This window comes from Pundamilia nyererei, unplaced genomic scaffold (genome assembly GCF_000239375.1).
Source record: "Pundamilia nyererei isolate P.nyererei 1_Seehausen unplaced genomic scaffold, PunNye1.0 scaffold00069, whole genome shotgun sequence".
In the NCBI taxonomy this organism is placed as follows: Eukaryota; Metazoa; Chordata; class Actinopteri; order Cichliformes; family Cichlidae; genus Pundamilia; species Pundamilia nyererei.
In genome coordinates, this window is record NW_005187470.1 from 2,560,261 (window position 1) to 2,583,202 (window position 22,942).

The 22,942-nt window shown below is 38.0% G+C and overlaps 1 protein-coding gene across 4 annotated transcripts in view; it reads left to right on the forward strand.

Annotated features, from left to right (window-relative positions):
• Positions 1–22,942, forward strand: part of dock1 (dedicator of cytokinesis 1) — a 195,263-nt gene that overhangs the window by 124,139 nt on the left and 48,182 nt on the right. For all 4 annotated transcript variants that reach the window (XM_005736499.2, XM_013911671.1, XM_013911672.1 and 1 more), the window contains 2 exons: positions 9,239–9,340; positions 11,116–11,210. In XM_005736499.2, coding sequence (XP_005736556.1) covers positions 9,239–9,340; positions 11,116–11,210 — 197 coding nt within the window. The remainder of the gene's footprint in view (positions 1–9,238; positions 9,341–11,115; positions 11,211–22,942) is intronic.

Here is a 22,942-nt window from a genome sequence, read left to right on the forward strand (position 1 = left end):
AATAACATTGATTTGTAAGAACGCTTCAATAAATGCATCCATAATTTTTCTTAATAAATGGATGTATTATGAATGAGAAATACATTTAAAACATTCCAAACTGATTGAATGAATCCATTTGTAACAATCTTTTTCTAGGCTGGAAATTAGAATTATAATTTAGTCAACTTCATTTAGTAAAAGCAAGTTTATATAAAGCTATTCTATTTTTTTTTTTTTTATCACACTGTTTTTCATGTACTGGATCACATTTAACGATTTTTATTTGATCATGGAAATACTTCCTGTGTCACCGTTAAATGTCTTTTATCCTTGACAGCAGGAACACAGTTCAGTTTCAGCCTAATGAGCCAAGTGGACAGCTCAGTCATTTGTGGCAGAACAGGCCCAAAGATTTTTATAGAATAAAAAGGGGAGATGTGTATGGCAGTTATATTCAGTTCACATTTACATTCATCAGACTTCCTTCCCGTTGTTTATCGCCGACTTACGGCATCACAGCTCTCGCCGCAAAGTCCTTTATGACACACAAAAGAAAGTTTTGCTATTCTTTTTCCCCCCCCTTTGCCTCATCTCACTTTTCTGCAACGTCACATAAAACACCCCTGCCTCCCGACTGACTGCACCTTCCAGGTGCTGAACGCTGCTCTCACAGCACGGTTTTATGAGTCTGGGTTCTTGTTTTGGAATGACAGTAACGCATCTGCTTCACAGCCTTGTTACTGCTCAGCCAAGCAGCGAAAACCTGCAAGTTTAACACAAAGAGAGCCGCATTATGTTTGTAAAGATTTGACCTTGGAACATCTCAGTTCTTGGAAAGTGTTTTAGATTTGAACCCAGGGTAATGGCATTTGTTTAATGGGTAGAACTCCTCTGGGAGATGATGTCTACTGTTAGTAGGAACAGAATAGGCTTTGCCATTTTCTTTTATTGGAATCTGCTCTGCGATCTGCTTGTGTAAGCAAACTGTTTCTCAGATGGATAAACTGGTGGCAAAGGACAAGTCGCTGGAGTGACTCTCCTCTCGTATTGATTTCATTACCTCAAAGCTAAATCCTCAGGGGCCTCCTGTTTGATGTCCTTGTCCTGACATGCACACTATAGACAGGACTGTGGTCAATGGAAAATCCAGACCTAGTTTTTTTGCTTAGCCTGTAAATAGATTTATAGATTGTGTGATTTGTAATTTTGCTGTGATTGTCTACTGTTGCAGTAAAATCTACTCTTTGCTTTCATTAGATAGAGTTCTGTTTTCCTTTTAATATTTCTTTGGATTTGGACGCTGATATCTCTAGAATTTGGCTACCAAATAACTGTACCTTTTAATAACATCACATGATGTCATTAAAGGTACATTGTATATAATCTCACCACTAGATGTCAGCAGATTGCAGTTTGCAGTCAACTTTCTTACCCTTCCTCAAGTCCTAGCTACGGTGGCTGCATTAGTACAAACGTGTTTCGGTCATCCAAGAAAGATCATTGATACTAAAATTTAGACTTTACACCATAACGGCCGTGTGTTTCTACTACTGTGATTTTTAGGAAACTCAAGCCTAACACCAGCTGTTAAACTGAGATTCATCACTCATCCAAGTGCTACATCCAGATGAAAGGAATCAATCTTTTGCGATTTACTTACCTGAATGATTGAGCATGCATCAGCAATTACATAAATGTTACAAAACTAACTTAGAAGTTGTGCATATGTGGCTGGTCTCTAGCAACATACATAAAACTCGATTAGGCGGAACGACGATGTCCATCTCGGCCACTGTACTCAAGATGATGGGACATGGCAACATGGCAGCTTCTGCAAACCGATGCCCTCTTCTGTGTACTTTTAATGGTTTGATTCTAAATTTATGAGTATGTATTTGTTTGTTGGAAGACATAAGCACAAACCAATTTATGTATACGGTACTCTTTTTTTTCTATTCAAAAACCTCAGAGAACAACTTAACTTTACCTTGTGAGAAGAGACAAAGTGATGAAAAAACCAAATGTTAGCATAGATTGGAAGGAGCAGTGAAATGCAATGAACTATCACCGTACTTGAATATATTTACATAAATTGTGGATTTTTGCTTTAACATTTTAATGTAAATTTGCCTCACCTTGTGGTCATACCTTTGTCCAGAGAGGTCACTGATTCGATAGGGCCGGATATCTTACTGTCACTACTCTCAATGATTTTTCTCAGGTCAAATTGCTCCCACACTAATTGCCAAACATTTTGTTAGCATTACCTTGTGGAACAATTGTTTGATTCGGTTCTTTTCCTTTCATTGTAATCCTTATTTACTAAATTTGATCAAGTCTTTTGACAGAAGACCTTACCTGTTCTTAAACTACACATTACCATATAGCATACTGCATACTAATTTAGATTAGTAGTCACCTCTAAACCCTATATACAGTTTTACACATTGATTATTTCGATCACTTCATCCTTAATAACATTTGATTTTTAAACAAAGTGTCAGGGCATCTGTGGTGTGTTTCGAACAGACTGTGCATTGTGAGCTTTAAAGCTTCTTCCAGAAATCTGTCTGATTTTCTATCTCTGCCTCAGGCTCACTGACCACCAACAGCTAATTGAAATCGTGGACTGTCTTCAACCACATCTTTTTAAAAGCTGGTTTTAATCTTTAATAGCAAACAGTTTCGGGTCTCGTGGCATCAAAACATGGCAACATATTATTGACCTTCGCTATCCCACTCGTGCTCTAGTTCATCTCCGAATCTGTCACACTGACCAAGCAATGGTCGGTAAGATCTCATTCCTTTTCGGTGGATGATGCGTGTTTGGCAGTAGAGACGGGGCTTTCTTGTCAAAGAAAGTCGCCTTCATTCAGTGGGGTTCCCTATATAAATTAAGTTGTCTGTTCAAGGAAGTGTATTGCTTTGATGTGAAAGTGCTTCCTCAAGCTTGTCTTAGCCGAATCCCATCTGAATGAATGAATTAACGGGTCACTTTCATGGCTGGCTGCCCAGGTTTTCTGCACATATTATCTACTGTCAAGTGTTTATCTGGACATCACCAAGCACCAAACCCACTGCTGCTGCTGCAAAAAAAACCAAATGAAGTGTGAATGGCTTCAGCTGGCTCTCCAACTTGTTTCCATTGGCTGACCCTCCTGCCTGCCACCTTGTTGGCCTGATGTCGGAGCCAAGCGGGTTAGCTGAATTGTGTAGCGGTGGCCAAGTACATTGTATGTGTCAGCTCTGCCTGCGTTTGACAGACCAGTGTGAAAAGTGCTGTTGTCTTTGGTCCTTTGTTCTTTTTCGATTCCATTTACGTATATCTAGTTTCAAGAACATGAATAATATATGTTTGTGATGAAGGAATCCATGACCTATAATCATAATATGAGTATAATAACAGAAACTTTTAATTGGACATTTTAAATATAGTTGACGCAAAGCTAATTTCTGGATTTCTCTATCTTTTTGCATTCCTTCTAACCTGTTTTTCTCTTGTCAGGCACTACTGATGCCAGTCATCTTTTAATTTGAATTCTCCTCACAAAATCACCTCATTGGAAATGTTTGAATCTCATCTGCAGCAACCCTTAATGCTTTCTCTGAGCGAGGAGGCAAATTGGGGAGAATTTAAACTGGAATCTTTTTTGTGTGTCGTTGGTTGCGTTGCACTTTCCTTACAACCTCCGTGACTTAGCAGCCCAAATCACTTCTGCTTGCACAGGTGTTGTTCTTATAAGATTAAATGGCATGGTGCCCATGCGAGGTTTCCTTTGTGCTGTTGTAATTTCCATCATAATGAGCCAGTAAAATCATATTGCATCAAGCTTGGATCTAATGGAGAGGAGGAGGGAGTAATTTGGATCCCTGTTGGTCATCAACCCCTCGTTCTCATCTTTTTTTCCCTCTACTATTGTGTCAGTTTTTCCTCATTCAGAGACTCGTTGAGGCTCTTGGTACGACTCTATATACCGCTGTGCCATTTCCCCACTGGCTTAATTAAAGGCTTAAAACAATGCTCTGTTAATAGGGCAGCCCTTCAGAGCAAACATCAATTTTTGCTCCTCTGCTGTCAGGCGCTAAAGTGAGATGAATTATCAGGGAGATGCAAGCTAGAGAGCCGCATATGATGGATCAGGCACTGCCCTCTAATCACCGCTTTTTCATTTCCTCTAAGAATCTGTTTCATTTGCCCATAAGACAGATATGGAGGCAGGGTTTGGGAAATCTCCAGCTCCTAGACTCAGTGATAGATATCACCTGTAAACTTTTTGTTGACTGTTGTTCAGGCTGAGAAATTGTTTCAGTAGATAAATGAATTGAGATTGACGGCTCAGTTGGCGGCCATTAAATGACTGTTTCCATAAGCGTCATGAACAATTTGGTCTTGTCCTTCTGCTGCTTCATCATCTCCTGCAGTAGCTCAGTGAAGAGGCTAAAAGTTATGGTTCCTTTCAGTTTGAGGCCATGAGATTAATATTTCCTTTTATAGATTTAAAAAAAAACAAAACAGCCTTGCTAGCATGCACAATGTTATATTGGAGAGATTGATCAGTAATGATGGTGCTCTATTATCAGCACCCAGCTCACTTAATGAGCTATCATTATGTTAAATTACATAAAAAAGATGGTTAACTTATAATTGGGTAGTATTTTAATTGGATGGGCTGCTTGTCTTTTAGATACTTTTGAGATATGTCGTCCTTTTGATCCGAGCACTCTGTGATACCATTTGCGTTCTGGCTTTGGTTGTCTATAATTTGTTCCTGATCATTTGACTGTAACGCAAACTATCCATCTCATTACTGTTTAAAAAATCAACAGCCAGAAAAAAATGTTATTTAGATATAATACAAAGTGCAGATCACTATAAATTCTTTTCATCTGTTATCTTAGCTTCAAACAGGCTTTGGATTGTGAGATTTGTTTTGCAAAAACCAGCTGATGTACAAACCTTTGACATTAACTTGTGTTGTGTTATGATTTTACTTTTGCTCTACTGTTACTTCTTATACTTTTACATTCTCTTCACCAGAAATAGCAAATACCGAACTGTTGTTTTTACATTTTTCATCCTGGTAATAGTTTTTTTTTTTTTCCTGGCCTACACTGCTTCAAAGAGCTTTCAGCATAATTCGTGATTTTAAATCCTTTTGATTTCAATTTTCATTAATATACAGAGTGTCATTTTACCCAGAGTATTTATCATAAAATAACTCCTTTTTATAAAGTGTTTAGTTCAAATATTTTCAGCCTTCGAGTTTGAATACAAACCCCACAAAACATGCCGGACGTGTCACATAATTAAAGTGACCCTGTAACTAAAATGCAAAAAGACATATTTCATCATTTCTAAACCTTTCAGTTTCTTTTCTCTTAGTTCTTGTTATTTTTTTGTGGTTATTGTTCTTCGTTTCGTTAGGCAAGCAGCCCAGTAAGATGCATTTTCTATCACTTCCTCCTCTGCAACTGGTCTGTTTGGTGCTCCTCAGTGTGTCACATACCTTCTCCCCTCTATAACAAAATCAGAAAAGATCGACCCACTTCTTACCAGTGAGGGACACTTTTTTTTCTCTTTTCCTTTCTGAACCTTTCTTCTCTAAAGCTGCTTTATTCGACTTACTTCCATTCTTTTTCTCCCCCTATATGAAATAAAAGAGTTGTCATGGTAACATTACTAGATTCATCCCAGTGATAAAAGTGAAGAGTTTGGTTGGTTGGCCTCTAGAGACCTCCTGGTTCCCTCCAAACACACATCTCCATTGCTCGCATTACGCCTTAACAGCTGGTGTGACTCATGTTTCTGCCTCGCATCTAGATCTTAATTGCTGCACAGAGAGCCGTCTGTATTTCTTTTGCTGGGAGGGCCTCTCCCTGTGTACCACGGCAATTTGGAAATATGGTTGCAAGATTCCTCACCTGTATTTAATTTTCCATCAGGATTTGCCAGCTGATCCTAGTGCCTCCAGCAGAAATTGTATTTGTTTGGAAGCTTAAGATCCATTCATGAGCAACAAATTACAAGAATAAAATCAATAGTAACATTGGCAGATATATGGCTGCGCTGTTGGCGGTCTTGATTGAATGTTGGTAGTGAGCTTTGGGGGGGCTTATGCTACTGTATGCAGCCTCGGAGCCTTATGGCAGTTCCCACAATGAGGCTTGCAGCATGTACAAAGTTTGCTGAAGGCTCTTTATCTTGGAGATTCATTCACAGTTGAACATAAGAAAAAGAACAAATGTGGGATATCCTCCAGCTCATCCAACCATTTGAGTCTGTATGGGCTAGGGTGTTGCTGGAGCATGCATCAGTGACTGCTGGCTGCTTTGAAGCTCCTGTGACATTTATTAGCAAACTCTAATAAACAGTGTTGGGTTCGTTAGTCAAAAAAACATTCAAGTCATCATTTTTTGGAGTAATACATTACTTCTTTGGAAGTAAAAACACTACTTTTTAGATTACTTTTGTTTTTCTCCATAGCATCATTCAATATCTGTTGCCAGGTAATTACCAGTTAATTTATGCATGTAGAGGAGGCTGACGTGTTTTTTTTTTTTTTTTTTAATAACTGCTTCTTTGTAATTTGAACTGCACCAGCCTTTTATAAGGATTTTGTCATCAATAAATGATTGGGTGGTCTCCCATAGCTATAGATAGCTCATGTAACCTTTGCACTACAACAGCACTTAAATAATTATTTGCGCTACATATACATATCTTTTATATTGCATGTTTTCCCCATATTTTGTTCCCTTTCATATATTTATATGGAGTAGTTACAGTCTTTTCATACTCAAGGAAAAAATTCACTTCAATTTAATAAAGTCTAACCTTTTTCCACTGCAGCTAGCAACACTACCCTTATATTGTTCTGCAGCTTCAGTGAGCATTGTGTAGTAACACATGAAGCAGCCTTTCACCTTGCTCCAGGTTCTGTTTAAGGTGGTGCTGCAGCTGACAGCAGGTCTCCAACAAGAACAAGTGCAACTGCAATACATATGAAGTACTTACATAAGCATTAGGTAGTGTGTTTTGTTTTGTTTTTTTGGGTTTTTTTTGCACACTGTCCTTTTAATTTTGTCCCATATCTTAACCTTTTGGTCACTGAATTTTCAAACAGTAGTGCATTACAGATGCATATAATGTGTAATTACAATAAAATGTCTTTTTGTAATGGGTTGTGCTTTTGTCAATACCCCACATCTCCACCACTTTCCATAACCCAGACAAATATAACAGACACAAATGAACAAAACCACAACTTCCTTTCTGCAGGTAAAAAAGGCCAGTATCATCTATAACTCAGTATGTGGGAATACCCATCCATGTATCTACTCCCGAATACGATTGAGCAACAGAAACATTTTTTCCTCAGTTAGTAGCATACAAAGATAGAGACGGGCAAGAGAACCACTTCTTAGGCACTTCATACACTTTGTAGACTTTGTATGTACACTTGTCTCTTTGGTACTTTCTAATCAGTCTTAGTCTGAATGTGCTCTTCAGTGCTGAAGAACTGAGACTAACTGAAACTTACATGCCCTCACAGATGAAGGAGTCTGGTCCTCTGCGTGTCAGAAAAATATTTCCATTTTAATATAACATGGTTTCTGTGAAGCGTTACAGAGAGGAGAAGTGAAACCGTCAACAGCATTGCATAGCATTAAGGGAAGGCGAAGTAAACATGATGTTTGCATTTGAGGATTATTTTGGTGCCTTTGCATTATTATCTTATTGTTGTTAGCTATTATATGCATGATAAATGTAAATGCAGTACAATATATTATATGGATATTAAGGCAAACAATAACCATAAAATCCAAGTAAAGAGGGGGAAAAAAAAATCAGAATTGGTAAGACAGGTCAGGTGAGGTAAGAACAGGAGTTTGTGTGTGTGCGAGCATCCCTTCTGCTCAGCTGTGTTTTGTGCTTTGGTAGGTCAGGCCTAATTAAAGCTCAAGGAGAAGTTTTCTAGCAAAGCCTTGTGAGGGTTAACTACCATGAAGCAGCAATGTTATATCAGTTGCTTTAGAGCTGCTCAACCATTCCTCGCTTCACTGAGGTAGTCAAATTAAAATCCCAATCAGGAGTTTGTTCACGTGATGATAGATTATGGAAACATGGTGATTTCACTGCTGGTTAAGGTCTTTCCGTGTCTCATGCAGCTTGCTTTACTGCCAGTTAGATAAGTGTCAAACAGGAAGACCTTACTCTTGGCCTTATTTTGAATTGTTCTTGAAATCTGTTTCGTGCAAGATTTTGCCTTTAAATAAAGATATGCACGAAAAGGGTGCACTATAAGTCGTCTCATTTAGCCAGCATTCTACTTATTTTTGCAGACTTTAGAGATAAAGAGTCACTCTTCCTGCTTGTGTATCTTAATGCTTATCAGACCTTATATTCATTAAGCTGGGTGTGCTTTCATGCTTTCTTTTCAGAGTAATTTTAATTACCTTCTCTTTTCATTTTTGATTGGCTGGTTGAGGTAAAACTGTGGGAACAGTAAATCATTACAGTATGCTTTTATTCTTCAAAAGTATTTAAGCAAATTCTGTAACTTTTTCTTTAGATTTCCTTTTAATTAGCCCCAAATCTTTTGTTAGATAACAACAAACATCTTCTCTTTGCCATTAGTGTCTTACTGGTTTTCTTTTGTTCTTGTATTGGTCTCTTGGTAGCTGATTATTCTTATCCTTTGTACAAATCTCTTGAGTAATCCATCTTTTTATGTGAATTTCTTGTGCAGTCTGTCAGCTGTAAACAGTACGAACTCTAGCCGTTCATATCCATGCCTTTCCAGTTGTCTTCCACTTGTTTTTTTTTCAGTGTGTATCTGGCTTTGTCTATTCACATCAAAGGAATGACACTTGACTGGCAGCAACAACCTCTTTTCACCTAGTCTTGCACACATTGCCATCCACTTATCTCTTCTCTGCAGCACATATACACTGTACTAACCAGAGGCAGGATAATGCTCTGCAAATGAATGACGGCACTTTGGGGACCTCATGGGTATTATAATCAGTGGAGACAAAGAGCTGACGAGTGGAGGGCAGCAGGTTAATGAGATCACGCATGAGGTGAGGGTGCCTACCTTTTTAAACCTGGGAGGCCAAGCCTGCTTCAGTACTCTGATCCAATCCAGTCAAGTCAGGTGGTCAGTGGCCATCAAAATCAAAGACAGACTCTTTCTGTCCGATCCTTCAATTTAAACTTGATTGTGTATTGAATGCACTACTTTCTCTTCTCCAGGGAAGCTTCGTGGCCAGCATGACTGGCGTACTGAGGCAGATGGACGACTATCATTATGCTCATCTGATCAGCACCTTTGGCAAGATAAGGAGTGATGTGGTGGTAAGTACACTCTGTCAGTGTTTCTGTGTCTGCTGGATCTTCAGGCCACATTGTCGTTTTATAACTTAAAATACTTGCCTGTGCTTCAGAATGATTTTGCTCTGTCTTATCTAGAAATCAAAAGTCAGATTAGAGCTTTTATAGAGGAAAAAAATACAATTTCTTTTGCAATAAAGTATGAAATTGAATTTTTCTTAGTCCTTGCACTTGGGCCGATACATGTATTGCACTTCCTCTTGGTGATAGTAGCTCCTGAGGGAAAATGATCACTTGTTGCAACCAACAAGCTGTGGAGGAGGGATAAATCTCGCAGAGGTTATGGGTTTCAGCTCAGAATAATTCTGCCCTCAAAGCAGCCTTTCTCTCCTATCTCCTGCCAGATTAGCATTCAGTTACTCCACTCTGTTTGCTTTTGCTCTTTGGAGATTTTTTCATCGTATGAACACGAATCTGAGTCAGGCGAAGCTTTATAAAACGCACACTGACAGATACGTTGGCATTGCTTGTAATTTGAAAAATCACTTTTTTTGTACTCGTGTGACTGAGTTGGCATGCACTGACATCCCATTCTCTCTTAAAAGCACAATTTATTTTAATTGCATGTTTTGCTTTTTGTTTTTTTATTGAGGCTTAAATGTAATATTTTCAGTGGATTTTAGAAGAAAATCCAGTTTGGGACTCCTTATCCAGTTCCCATAGCAGGGTAAGGAATCACTGTAATGAACGTGAATCTTTCTGCAGGTTTGTGGTACCTGAAGATGGTTCGGCTATGGGTCACTTATAGATCCTGATGCTGGCTGTAGCCCAGACGAGGATATCTTTTTGTTGTGTGGCATCACTGAACATAACAATTGTAATCACAATTAATTTGGTAAGACTCATAAAAAGGGACATCGGCACCAGATGGCAATAGTAAACATGCACAGCTGTGTAACGCTGGTTATTCCTTCCGGAGAAGAAAGCTGTAATCTGAAACAAAAAAAAGAATTTGCTGATGGTGCAAGTTAATAGGCTTATCAATATCACTGGCCCACCAATAAAGCACAGTGAAGCTAAACGTAATTACAGCCGTGTATTCCATTACATCAATGGGTTTATTTGATGTATTTTTAAGGCTTGTACAACTATTTCAGCCCATGTTCTTTCTGCTGCAACCCTGGTGATGTTAAACTGTCATGCAAACAATAATTTTTAAAAAACAAAGAAACTATATAAAGCAGTAGTAGGAATTGCTTTTAAATTGATATTAACAGGCAGTGCATAAAATAAGCAACAAATGAAGTTACGTAAACCCTAGAGACGTATGTGTGTGGAAGAAGATGAGCAGTTTGTGAAATACTTAAGCCTGTCTACACGCCTAAATGCATTGAGTTTCTCCCATGTGATTGGCTTATATTTGGTGAATCCAATAATCTTAGTGGTGAGTGCGTGATGCCTTTTAATTGTGACTTTGTAACCCTTAAAACATGTAAAGTTAGGGAGTGCAGACAGAGTAGATATGACTAATGCTATGTTTTAAATGGTAATGGTCATTGTAGGTGTTACCCAGATATCTGATGAATATTAGTTGTGTAATATTAACAAAATACTGGATTATTAGTTTTGTGTGCTACCTGCAAAAGAGAAATACACGAGTCACCTTGACCTTTAAAACGAATCTAAAACCCGTTTCTGCCTGAAAGCCACGGACGACAAACCGTTCATTTCAGATTACTCTTATCTTGGAAGTAGGAAGAATAGCAGTTCTCATTTTGAAAACTTTCTCTCTTTTACAGGATTTCCTAATGGAAACATTTATCATGTTCAAAGATCTCATTGGAAAAAATGTCTACCCCTCTGACTGGATCATAATGAACATGATGCAAAATAAGTAAGTACGACACTGCTGGAAATGCACACGCAAACACAAACCATAAACTATACTGCTTTCAACTCGCTTCACTACGGTTGCTAAGGAACAGCAGTTGGAAGCGGGTATGAATATTTTCAAATGTTTTTCTCTTCATGCAAATATCGGCACAAGGCCTCAGCAGTGTAGCAATCAGATGAGCAGTCAGCGCAGCCGCAAACAATCACATGAATTATAGATGCTCTGGTATATGCAGCTAATCTCCAAACTTAGTCTCAGAATCTCTCTGCTTTTTTTGTGCTGTTCTGCAGCAGGCTTCTGGGTTATTGATGCAAACCTTTTTTAAATGCAATTTTAAAAATTTAAAGCAAAGTTAGATGCTTTGCAGTTTAGTCAGTAGTGGGGGTTTTCTGTAGCTTTCAGTTAAGTTTAGAGTTCTTTGTATATTTTGGGGGATTTCTTAGTGATTTTTTTAAACAAGGAAAGTCAGCATAGCCAACTGTTAGGTTTTTCTTTTTTAATTTATATAAAATATTCACTTTTAAAAAAACAAGACATCAGAATGAGTTGCTGAGCTCTATTATACAGTGATACCAAAACAGCTGCCAGATGAAATGCTTGAATCTTTTTTCTTTTTCTTTTTTTTGACAAAGAAAATTCTCCCTTCTCCACCATCATTCATGTATTATCATGATCGCTGGTTAAATTCTACATTCAAATTCCCCATGGACAGATTACTCTGCTAAATTTAGCATTATAATACTGTCTGAGTCCCAACTGACAAGGGAAACAAAAAGACAAGAAACAAAAGGCGTAGTTAGAGAGATGATAGCCAATGCAGATGTGCCAAAATCTGCCGTTCTCCTCGGATGGCTTCTTGATGCTGGCTTGAAAAGTAAGCTGATCCCTGTAGAGCCCCTTGGTGAAATCCTCACAGCAAAAATCAGCATGTTTACAGCCTGGTGCCTAAAGTGGGTTTGGACTCACTTTTTTCCACCAGGATAATGTTTTTGTAATTCATCTGCTAACTAGCTACCTGTTCTAGCTTCAGAAAACAACCTTTAAAATCTTACACACCACATGCACAAAACGGGCCACCTACACAATTGATGTAGCTTCCCTCTGCTTTTGTGCTGATATCAGTGGTAGAGGACGTTTTGGAGCTCTGTAGGACTTAGCAACCCACCTCTGTCATTTTATGTAATCTGAGGGACCAAAGATCAAGATCATCCAATACTGATTTTCACTCTTGTCCCTTGTGTACAGAGATTTTTCCAGATTTCCTGGAATCATTTTATTATTAGTTTTATTTGTTGATGTTGAGATACTTCATGCCAGTGGTACATCATTAAACAGGAAAATGAAATTATTGCAAAATTTGTAGATGTAGTTTTTTGCAGATTGGTGAACCTCTGCCCATCTTCACTTCTGTTAAAATCTTCTTCTCCAAGATCTGCTTTTTATACCCAGTCATCTCCCTGACCTCTTGCCAATTAACCTAATTAGCTGAAAAATCTTCCTCCATCTGTTTCTTTTACTCCTCCAGCCTTTTGGTGGCCCCATCCCAATGTTTTTGAGATGTGTTGGTGTCATTAAACTCCAAATGAGCTCATATTTTTCATGAAATAGTAAAATGCCTCACTTTAAACATTCAACATGTTTTCTATCTTAAGTGATCATTGCATTCTGTTTATATTAACATATATTAACAGCATCCCAACTGTTTTAAGAATTGCGTTTGTACTTTCTTCCACAATGCCATCAAAAATACCAGTTTTTAAAAGCATTTAAGGTAATATGCATCTCACACAAACAGAATTGTATAGCAATGCTTCGAGCTTAATCCTTTTGGGCACCTTGAAAGTGGCCATTTATGGCAGGTGCAGAGCTCATAGCAGCAACCTCTAGTTTACTGTGAGCAGTTTTCACCCCCTGCCCAATCTTTCTAAAACCATTCCAACATCATTGCCAGCGAGGACATTTGACTAGAGATTGCATTGCTTTTCAATTTAGATTCTTGTGCTTTCATTAGTCCGTCGGATTGCTGCAAGCCAGATTCCTTTTGGAATTCAGAACAGACATTGTCTGCCACCTGAGTCACATTGCTGAAGTCTTTGGCATAGCTTCATGAGCGTGTTCCCCGGTATCCCGCAGATGTGAAAATCACATCTGCTCTGCTTTAACCTGAGCAAAAATACCAGGGAATAACTCAGTGCTGGACCCTACTGAGCCACACGCAAAGCACACCAGCAGTCGACGCCATGGTGTGTTGGTCTCACAAGCTTATTCACACACTCCATACCGATTGTGATCCTTTACTTTTCGGAACAGCTTTGGGGGTGTGAGGAGCTTCACTGAGCAATTGAATCTAAGATCACACTTTGTAGCACGCGTTTGAATCTTTGATTCACACTCAGTCTCCTGCCTCAGCAGAATCTTACCCAACAAGCTTTTGCCTGTTAGCAAATAGCTGGAAAGAGATTAATTCTGAATACTAGTTTATATATTCAGCCACTTGCTGGAGTTAAATTGCTGTTCAGCTCAATGAAAAATAAGCTTGTCAATGTCTGGCTGATCTCACAGTCTTTATACTCGAGTCTGTTTGAATACTGCAGGTGTTAGCTTTGCCGCAAATTAGAAAAACTCTTTTATTTGTCGCCATCCTCCAGAATGTGTTTGATCAATGTTTTTCCCTGCTCCTCACAGTGAGAACTCAAGGTGACATAAGAGAGCTGTAAATGTTTTACATTAACAGTCTAACAGAAAAGGGAGTATTTGGTATACCTCATGTGCCCTTCCTTTTTTGTTTTCTTTTTCTGAGTACAGGATTAAAGACAGACTAAATTCATAACATCCTCCATAAACTTTGAACCATATCTTTATCTCGATCTGTGTTCTGAAGTTACTTTGTGTTTTTTAACAAATAAACTTGGAGATTTCAGTCCTGGTGGATTAAAACTTTTGTTACTGGGGTTAATTATAGTTTAATAGTGCAGGTCAGACAGTTTAGGAAAACAAGCCACTATCATATTCATTCATAACTAGCCATTTTAAATCATTCTGCAAACTGTGATCTGAATTATGCTGCACACGGCATGAATCTGCAAACAATAGGGATACAACTGGTAGCTCACAGTTCTTCATCAGCTCCCAGTGGCTAGTGGCTGCTGGGTCTTGTTCCATAAGCCCACTACCCCACAGTATCTAAAACTTATCCACATTTGAAAGATGCAGAAAATTACCATTCATTGTTTGGATGACACCTTTTGATGAACAAAAAGAGACCATCTATGTTCACTGTAAGCAGAGGTAGTGGCTTATAGCACCAAGCCTTCGGAGCACACATTTGATCCCTTTCTAGTTGTTTCCACCAACATTTACAACTTCATGTGACCTCAGTGACCATGGACTTACATTGACAGCTAAACCATAACCAGCTGCTTTACAGGGGTTTCACACTTTGGCCCCGTGGACAGTAATGACCCATGGCTTTTTTTCCACACTGTGGCTCATTTGATGACTTGAATGAGTAATAGTGGGTCAGCAACTCTAAGGAAAAGCTTCCAAGAGGACAGGAGGGGTAGGGGTTAAATGGAATTTCTAAGAGAAGCCATTTTAAGCCAGAAGATCTCACAGAAAAACCTTTTTTTAAAAGTTAAAAACCCAAGAATCCTTGTCAGATTGGTTTTGTTAACACAACAATAATTTGACGTTGCCTTTTATTTATCAGTCGACATGAAACAACTTATTTTATGTCCTTATAGCTGTCTGTTGGTCTCCACCAACCTCTCAACAAAGAAAGTCTTCCTCTTCAGCTTTATTCACTAGTTCATTTTTAACTCTGTCAGTCTGCTACTTTGGCAGGTTATGTGCAGTGGGTCTATTAGAACTTTTTGTCTGAAAAAGCTTCCTGCTGCTTCTGGGAATGATTAATGATAAAGGTGATATTAAAATATGCAGTGAATGTGTCATAACTTCAGAACAATTACCTTGTGATATTTGAGCTTTTTAGTCCTGAGGGCAACTGAAGATTATGGTGATATCTATCCATAGGTTTACCATGACTAAAATAAGGAATAAAGTGCTTTAATTTGCCATTCATATTAAAATCTTGGCAGTAGACCTTTAAAATAATTACTTTATTGCTGTTTTGTCAAGTGCTTGAAAATGTGTGCAAAACTCTCGAGCCACCCCTCATTTTTTGTTTTGTTTCTAAGGACCCTGACTTTCCTGTCATTAAGCAGTAGATCTCCTGGCTTTCTGAATGTCTTTTTCCAATTTTGTCTTTGGATGTTGGTGTGCAGTGTGTCCTTTAAAAAAGTAAAGGAAGATGGACAACTCGATGGCAAAAGTGGCAAAGCCGAAAAAACTATCTACAGCAGAAAATAATGGTCATACCAAACATTAACTTTTTTTAAGTTCTTTATAAATAGAAAGAAATTAGGTGGCTCAAGACTTTTATACAATATATACCGCTGGTTCCTGAGCAGTTTGCACATGCTGCATTCAGCATGTGGCTCACCAGCACCAGCAGACAGCTCTTTCTTCTCCACACATCGTGATAGCACCACTAATGAGATGAGAATCACGTCCAGAACAATGTGCACTGGCAGTGGGTTTTTTTTTTCAGCTGTAAGACACAGCACTTGAACAGCTGTGAATGTTGAAGCAACCAGAAGACTTGATTGAGAACAGATTGAGTAAAAATTGTTGATCAGCTGTAATTACCGCCAAAAAAAACTCTCTAAACACTCTAAACTCTCTAATTACTGCAACAACAAAAACATATTTAACAAATTGGGTGATATATTTTTCAGAGCCATAGCTAAATCAATTGATATATTTATATATATATATATTTATTTACATTTTTAAAGGGCATTGTATATAGATAAAACCAAACTGTCTTCTGTATTTTTGCAACACACAATTGAATATATGATATACCCTTCATGTCTCAGAGGGCTACTTCCATCATATTTTAATGCTGTGATTTGAATTAACATTAGATGGACTTCTCAAAAGTTAATTCCACAAAATAAGACCAACGATTTGTGGCGTTGTGTTAATTGTGACTAAGAATAGTACTTTGAGATGAATGGGTTTTTTGAGAAGCTTGCAAGGCAGATGAAAAGATGAAAGCCTCAACAAGTTAAAGAAGCAGCTCCTTAACTCTAACCTACTCCATCACACAGACTCATTAGGATCGGGTTTCTGGAGCTGGATGGTTGCCATTTGGAGTTGACTAATGACTAAAGACTAATCCTAGTCCTTGAGGGCAGGTCTATGGGAAGAAGGATGAAGGGCTTTAAAAAGACTGAAACTGATGTTGTTGTCGCCTTTGTCCCCATGTATAAATCAGCACTCACCAAATAAAATAACAGTTCTTGTGGTTTTGAGGGTATCTGATTTGAAATCTTCTTGTTGTAAAGACAGTTTTATTTAACGAATGCTATTTGAAAACCTCTGAATTGATTGTGGTCTAGTTGCAGAGAAATTTTAGGGTTCTTTTAAAACATCCCTTAGTCAGTTTCAGCAGTTGTTGATGCAGTTTCTGTCTTTAAAGACAAAGCTCACACCTGTCACACCTGGCACTGTCTTTATTTTTCCAATTGACTACACTGTGCAAAAGTCTTGAGCCATCCCTTGTTTCTTTACATTTTGCTTTCACAGAGCCAGACTTTCTTGAAAATGTTTAAGTGGTCTTGAGCACAGTAATCTCTTTATAATCTTCACTGTTTTGGTCATTTTAGTTAATAGTATGATGCAATTTCAAAGAAGATTTTTTACAAAGTAAAAGCAGTTGGTGAATAAATCTTCCAGTGTATGTCGTTACATAGATGTTTTATACCAGACCTTCCAAACACCCTGTCCACACTCTTTTTCACAGCATTAGTGTTGTCAGCTGAAAAGAAAGGTCTGACCTTTCCATAGCTTTCAAACCATGCCGCTTTGTTAAATCTGTGGAAGTTACGCAGTCACTCTCCGATGTTTGGTTTTTGTCTGCTTCCTCATTTGCAGTTTAGAATTAATGACATCTACAATCTGTTGCGGTGTCATTACATATGGTTTCATGATATAGCGTTGCCTGATGTACTGCATAATGTTATACTGCTCTATGCGTTAAAAACTGTAAGGTGATCTTACATCTTGATATACACTCAAGGATTTACTATTTACATGTCAGGCACACCACTCTCACACATCAGTCAGAGTACACTATTTGAAGTTTGTGTTGATGTCTGGCACTTTGTGTGTATCTGCTCGATGATCAGCCTTTGCCCAGGCCAGTTTTTGCCCATGGATTGCAGTATACCGGAGTGAAAGCCAGTTAGCCTTTGAATAGTGCCCCCTAAAGAGTGATAACACCCACTGTTATTTCTCTCATTCTGATTTTATCTAAGTCATTATCAAAACCCAGCAGGGCATCTTTTTGTGTAGGAAAACAGTCCATCAGCTACTATACTGGAGCCCTAAGTAGGAATACTTCTACTTAGGAAGGAAATGTACAAGAACTACAATGTGGAAATACTCCATTAGAAATCACAACTATTAATTTAGTTATTATTAATGCTGTCAGCCTTAATCTTGTTAAAATGAAGTTTACACCATAACCGCATTAACACGGCAAATCTCCATTAGCGAGTTATCGCAGATCGCCCCATGCGTGGGGCTACATGGCGTCAACGCGTTAGCGTTGTTAGCTCAGCTCGTTAGTGCAGTTAGCTCGTTAACACATTAGTGCAGTTAGCTCGTTAATGTGTTAGCACGGTTAGCTCGTTAACGCGTTAGCACGGTTAGCTCGTTAACGCGTTAGTGTGGTTAGCTCGTTAGCGTGGTTAGCTTGTTAGTGCAGTTAGCTCGTTAATGCGTTAGCGCGGTTAGCTCGTTAACGCGTTAGTGTTGTTAGCTCGTTAGCGCGGTTAGCTCGTTAACGCATTAGCGCCGCGGATCGCCCTATAACTCGCTAACGGGGATTTGCCGTGTTAATGTGGTTATGGCATAAACTTAATTTTAACGAGATTAATGCTGAAAGCACTAGTTATTATATTTGAAAATAATATAATAATAGTTCTGCTATATTGATCAAAAGGTATTCCCATCCTATTTAGAGTGCACATGGGCTTTAAATAGAAATTAAAGTTTGTACAGTGCATTCCTTTTTCACATCAGGTTTGTAGATGACTGGGACTTATTACTATTTACTTTTATTGTCAGACAAGAAAAATTACTTTTTCTCTGTTGTGTATAATGTAAGTATTGCTTAGTACTCTATGGCAGATGCTTCACTGGAGACATTGTGAATATGTTGCACCTCATCTATGTCTGTCCTCTCAGAACATAACTGACGTGTTTGTAGTACACCCGACGACTGCGCCTTTCGCACAATTACTTCTGTCTTTAGATCAACAATATGTCAAACTTAATAGCCTCATTTAATGATGTGTATTTATTTTGGCATTCAAACGAGCACTGTTGCACACTGCACTCAGCATCAATTAAAAGCGTACCCATAACATAAATGCCCATCTGCTAACATGCCCAGGCCCCATGTCATCTTTAAAACACTGATACGCTTATGGAACATATATTTCAGATCAGTCAGTATTTTATACTGAGTGAAACATTGTGGCCTGAGAAGCATTTAAAGTTTCATCTAATTTTCTTTATCTATATAGGCATATCAGTAGTTTTTAAACCATAAAATAAGCCAAAATGTTGAAAAAGTTTGCTTTTTAAAATCCGTTATAATTGTTTCATGACTCATTTGAGAAATTTAACTGTGCCTCATTATCTCATCATTGCTCAACATGAACTTTGCCAACACTGCCTGACCCCAGTTCACAAAGTTTCTGTGCTCACCATTGTCTGGAGTTCTGTTGAATCCTGCTTGTATTACCTCATTAGTAATCTTCTCACCTCCTTGCAAAATTTTCCCCCGGATGAAAGGCAGCGCATGCTGTCGTTGTTACATCTCAGGTCTCTGTGTTTATAGGCTGCTGCATGGTTGATTGCTACAACACTAACATCATACTGCCTGGTGCTGCAGAGTCAAAGGGACTGCAGCTTTTTATCACATTATTTGCATAACAGACAGGCCCTCACTGGCCTGCGAGTTCATCCAGACAGATCTTTAAACACTGAGTTTTTTATCTGATAGCACCATGAGGGCCATATTTCAGTTTGTCACACTAAACTAAAGCTGCTTTCACACATAAACTGCACCCCTGAACTTTTCTCAACAGTAACCTGGCAGCGCTGTATGTGAGAACACAAACATCTCCCTCCATCAGATCAAACATTTACTTAGTCTGTACTCTGTACCAGTTTCTTAATACAGTCCTTGTGACATATGTATGAATAGCACATGCACATGCTGTCAATTCAAAGCACAGTGCTTTTCATTCATAAATAAATGAATAAAATAAAGTTATAAGAGGCTTTTATTTTTTCCTGGAGGTCAGAGGATGATTTCAGTTCAGCTCACAGACACTGTGCTTTCTAATTTCTTTAAAGGAAAGGAACAGTTCCCCAGGCTTCAATAATGACATCTCTCAGGTCGTGTGTCAGTTCTTCCTGTTTTTTTAAGGACAGGACTTTCAGATACTGTTTGACTAATGTAGATAGTATTTTAGGCCTGCCACTTCTTCTTTTGCCTTTCACTTGTCCAATTGCCTCACAATTTTTAAGGCTTAATAAGTAAACAACAAGCAAAACAAAAAATCCTTCTCCACTCCTGAAGAAAGAAATGTCTTAAGATACAGCAGGTGGTTCATCTTTTGAGTCTGCTCGAATGATTCATAGGTCAATGTCAAGTGGATTCACAAAAATAAATACATTTTAAAAATCCTTGTATTTAGACCACTTTAGAAATCCCAATAAAGAATGGCGTTTAAAATATAAAGAAATGAGGGCTGGGTCAAGGCTTTGAATTACTTCTGTAATATTTCTAATTCTCATTTGATTAGCTGTTGATTGTTAGAACTTGAAATTATGACAAATTTTATAACATTTTCAGGCGATTACAAGTCACTACTTCAGATTTGTGAATCCAGATTTTGAGTTTTATATTTGATGCATTGATTTTTTTTTAATGCTGACACCATTATCCTTGTAGTTTTAAGAGTTTCTTAGAGAAGTGGTTTAAACATTCAAATGGAGTGGCGAAGTTTTTCCCTCATTCTGAATGTAAGGTCTAACACATGATAGCGATACTTTGACTCAACCCAGTGATATTTCTGAGTCATTAAAGCTTTCCTAGGGTGAGCTGCTTGGTTTCTGACAGCCTATTGGAAAGGACATAAATTTTAACCAGAGTCAGCTGCACTTTGTATTAGAGGAGAAGTTGTCACACAGAAGAGAAAATTGGGTTAAAATATAATGACAGTTAAATAGATCTGATATTATATCAGGTATGTGAAATAAAGGTAATCTAATTTAATTAATTGGACAGATAATGAAGGTTTTTGACCTTGCATTATCTCAGAGCACAGGCAGAAATGCCGTCTATTCAGCAAACCTATGCAAATAGCTCATGATCATTATCGGCGATGCTCTTTGAACTCAATTACCAAGCATGATCTGCTGATAAATTCTCATTAGCACTTAAGCTAGGTGTCTGTGCTGCAGATCATCTGACAGAGCTCAAGTCATTGTATCACAGCTGCAGGAACTTACCTGATTGTTATGTTTTTAAAGGCAACAATGGCATAAAAAGCAAATCCTCTGTTTTGCTGAAATGTACAGCACATCCATCATTCAGCAGTAATGGGGGTATTTTTCTGACGCTGACAGTTTGATGGGCCATATTTATTATAATGATACGGTATGTGTACTGTATCAAAATGACTGTGTAGGAGGTGCTGTGTTGCCCTTGCGCTGCCTAATTAAAAAGTTAGTGATGTTTTTGTCTTCCTAAGCAGAAGTTAAGGAGGTCTTGTGTTTTTTTTGGGTTTTTTTGTGTTTGTTTGTTTTTTGTTCTTTTGCCGATGATTAGAGGTACCCTGATTTTCCCTACTGAGCCTAACATGAAAAAAATGGGAAAAAAAGCAAAAGGACCAGCTGTTTTATAGGAATTACAAAGTTGTAGCAGTATTCCAAGAAAAGTATAAGTTCTTAGCCAAGTAAACACACAAGTCACTGATTAGTAGTAGTGTATATGCAAATCACCATTGTTTGTATTGTATTTGTAATGAAGTTATAAAGGACTGGTTTGTCACTGTCTGTCTTCATTTTGTTTCTCTCTGTTGCTTAATGACTGACCATTACTGTTTTTTAAATCAGCCAAAGCTCTTCTACAAGAATTTGGCTTTTTTTCTTTTTTAGATTAAGCAAAAAAAGCTGTGGCACAACAGACCAACAGATGGTATAATTTACACTCAATGGTACTATGCAGACACTCATGATTCACACTCTGATTGCTGTGTCGATACAAAGGATATTCCCTGAAATCAATATGGCAATTAATTATAGACTGTACAGAAATTACTCATTTTTATGAATAATAATTCTTCACTGACTAACTGAAATACAGACAGAGATGAGATTTTATTACTCTATCACATTTCCTTTTAAGGACCATTATCTTATTATTGTTAGATATTTCATATCTTTAATGTCACTATATATATATAAAATACACACACAGACACACACTTAATACTAAAGAAAATAGGCCTAAATTCCTTTAATCTTCTTTGAAATGGTCTTAGTCAGGAGTGTCTTAGTCAGAACCCACTGTGAGGGAGAGTATATTCTATTTTCATCCACCTCATTAGGTTTTTCACTTTAATTAATGGCAGGATGTGCTCACAGAGGAACTGTCCTGTCTGTTCGTTAAAGCCAATTATATGTCTGTGCAGAGGCAGACTGGTGGCTTCAAATAGGTTTTTAGATAGTGGAGTCTACAATATTGTGCGAACTTGTTTGTGGGAAGCAGTTCATGTTAGCATACGTTAGTACGATTTAATCACGTTTCAAGCCCAAGAAACTTCATATTCCCTGGATCATCATGCAGGTGTAGTGCAAACATGAAGGTAAGCTTTGATCAGAAAGGGAGATCAAAAAGGAGTGGTTGGGCACAGCTGCGTTTTTGCATGCCGAGCCATATTTTGCTGAAAACTATGAAGATCCCGGATATTCGTATTTTATTTTGTCGTTTGACCCAGCGTTTACAACTGCTTGCTACATCACTCATGTTTACAAAGCGGCAGATGTGGTGTTTAGGATATTTCATGCCCTGTACCTATTATAAACTCACCTTCATCAAAATTAAATGCAAACCACAGCCTGTGATTAGTAAATTTGCAATTACCATGTCTTGTTGTCCCACTAATATGTAGTTGGTGTAATGCAAATATAGGTCATGTAGGGCTGTAGTTGTGCCTGTAGGCATCCATTTAAACACTCCAGTCTGGCTTTTTCTTGAGTTTAATTGGAAAATGTGTCACTAATAACCCATGCAACTTTGAGTTGCATTAGTTATTGCTGCAAGCCTCTAAGAAATACATATGGAAAAGGGGAAAAAAACATTTAAGTTGTGTTATTTTAACGGGGCAATCCATAAATGTTTAATAAGCGCTTATTTTTTGTTTTTGTTTATACAGTAGTATTCTTCACTTAAATTAATAGCTTAAATGGGGGCTCCCCAGTAAGCTACAAAATAATGTCATAAATTAGCCAAAAGCATTAAGCACTAAGTGTTTTCTTTGCCCACACATGCAATGGAAGAAAAGCCATTTTAGCGTTGGTCC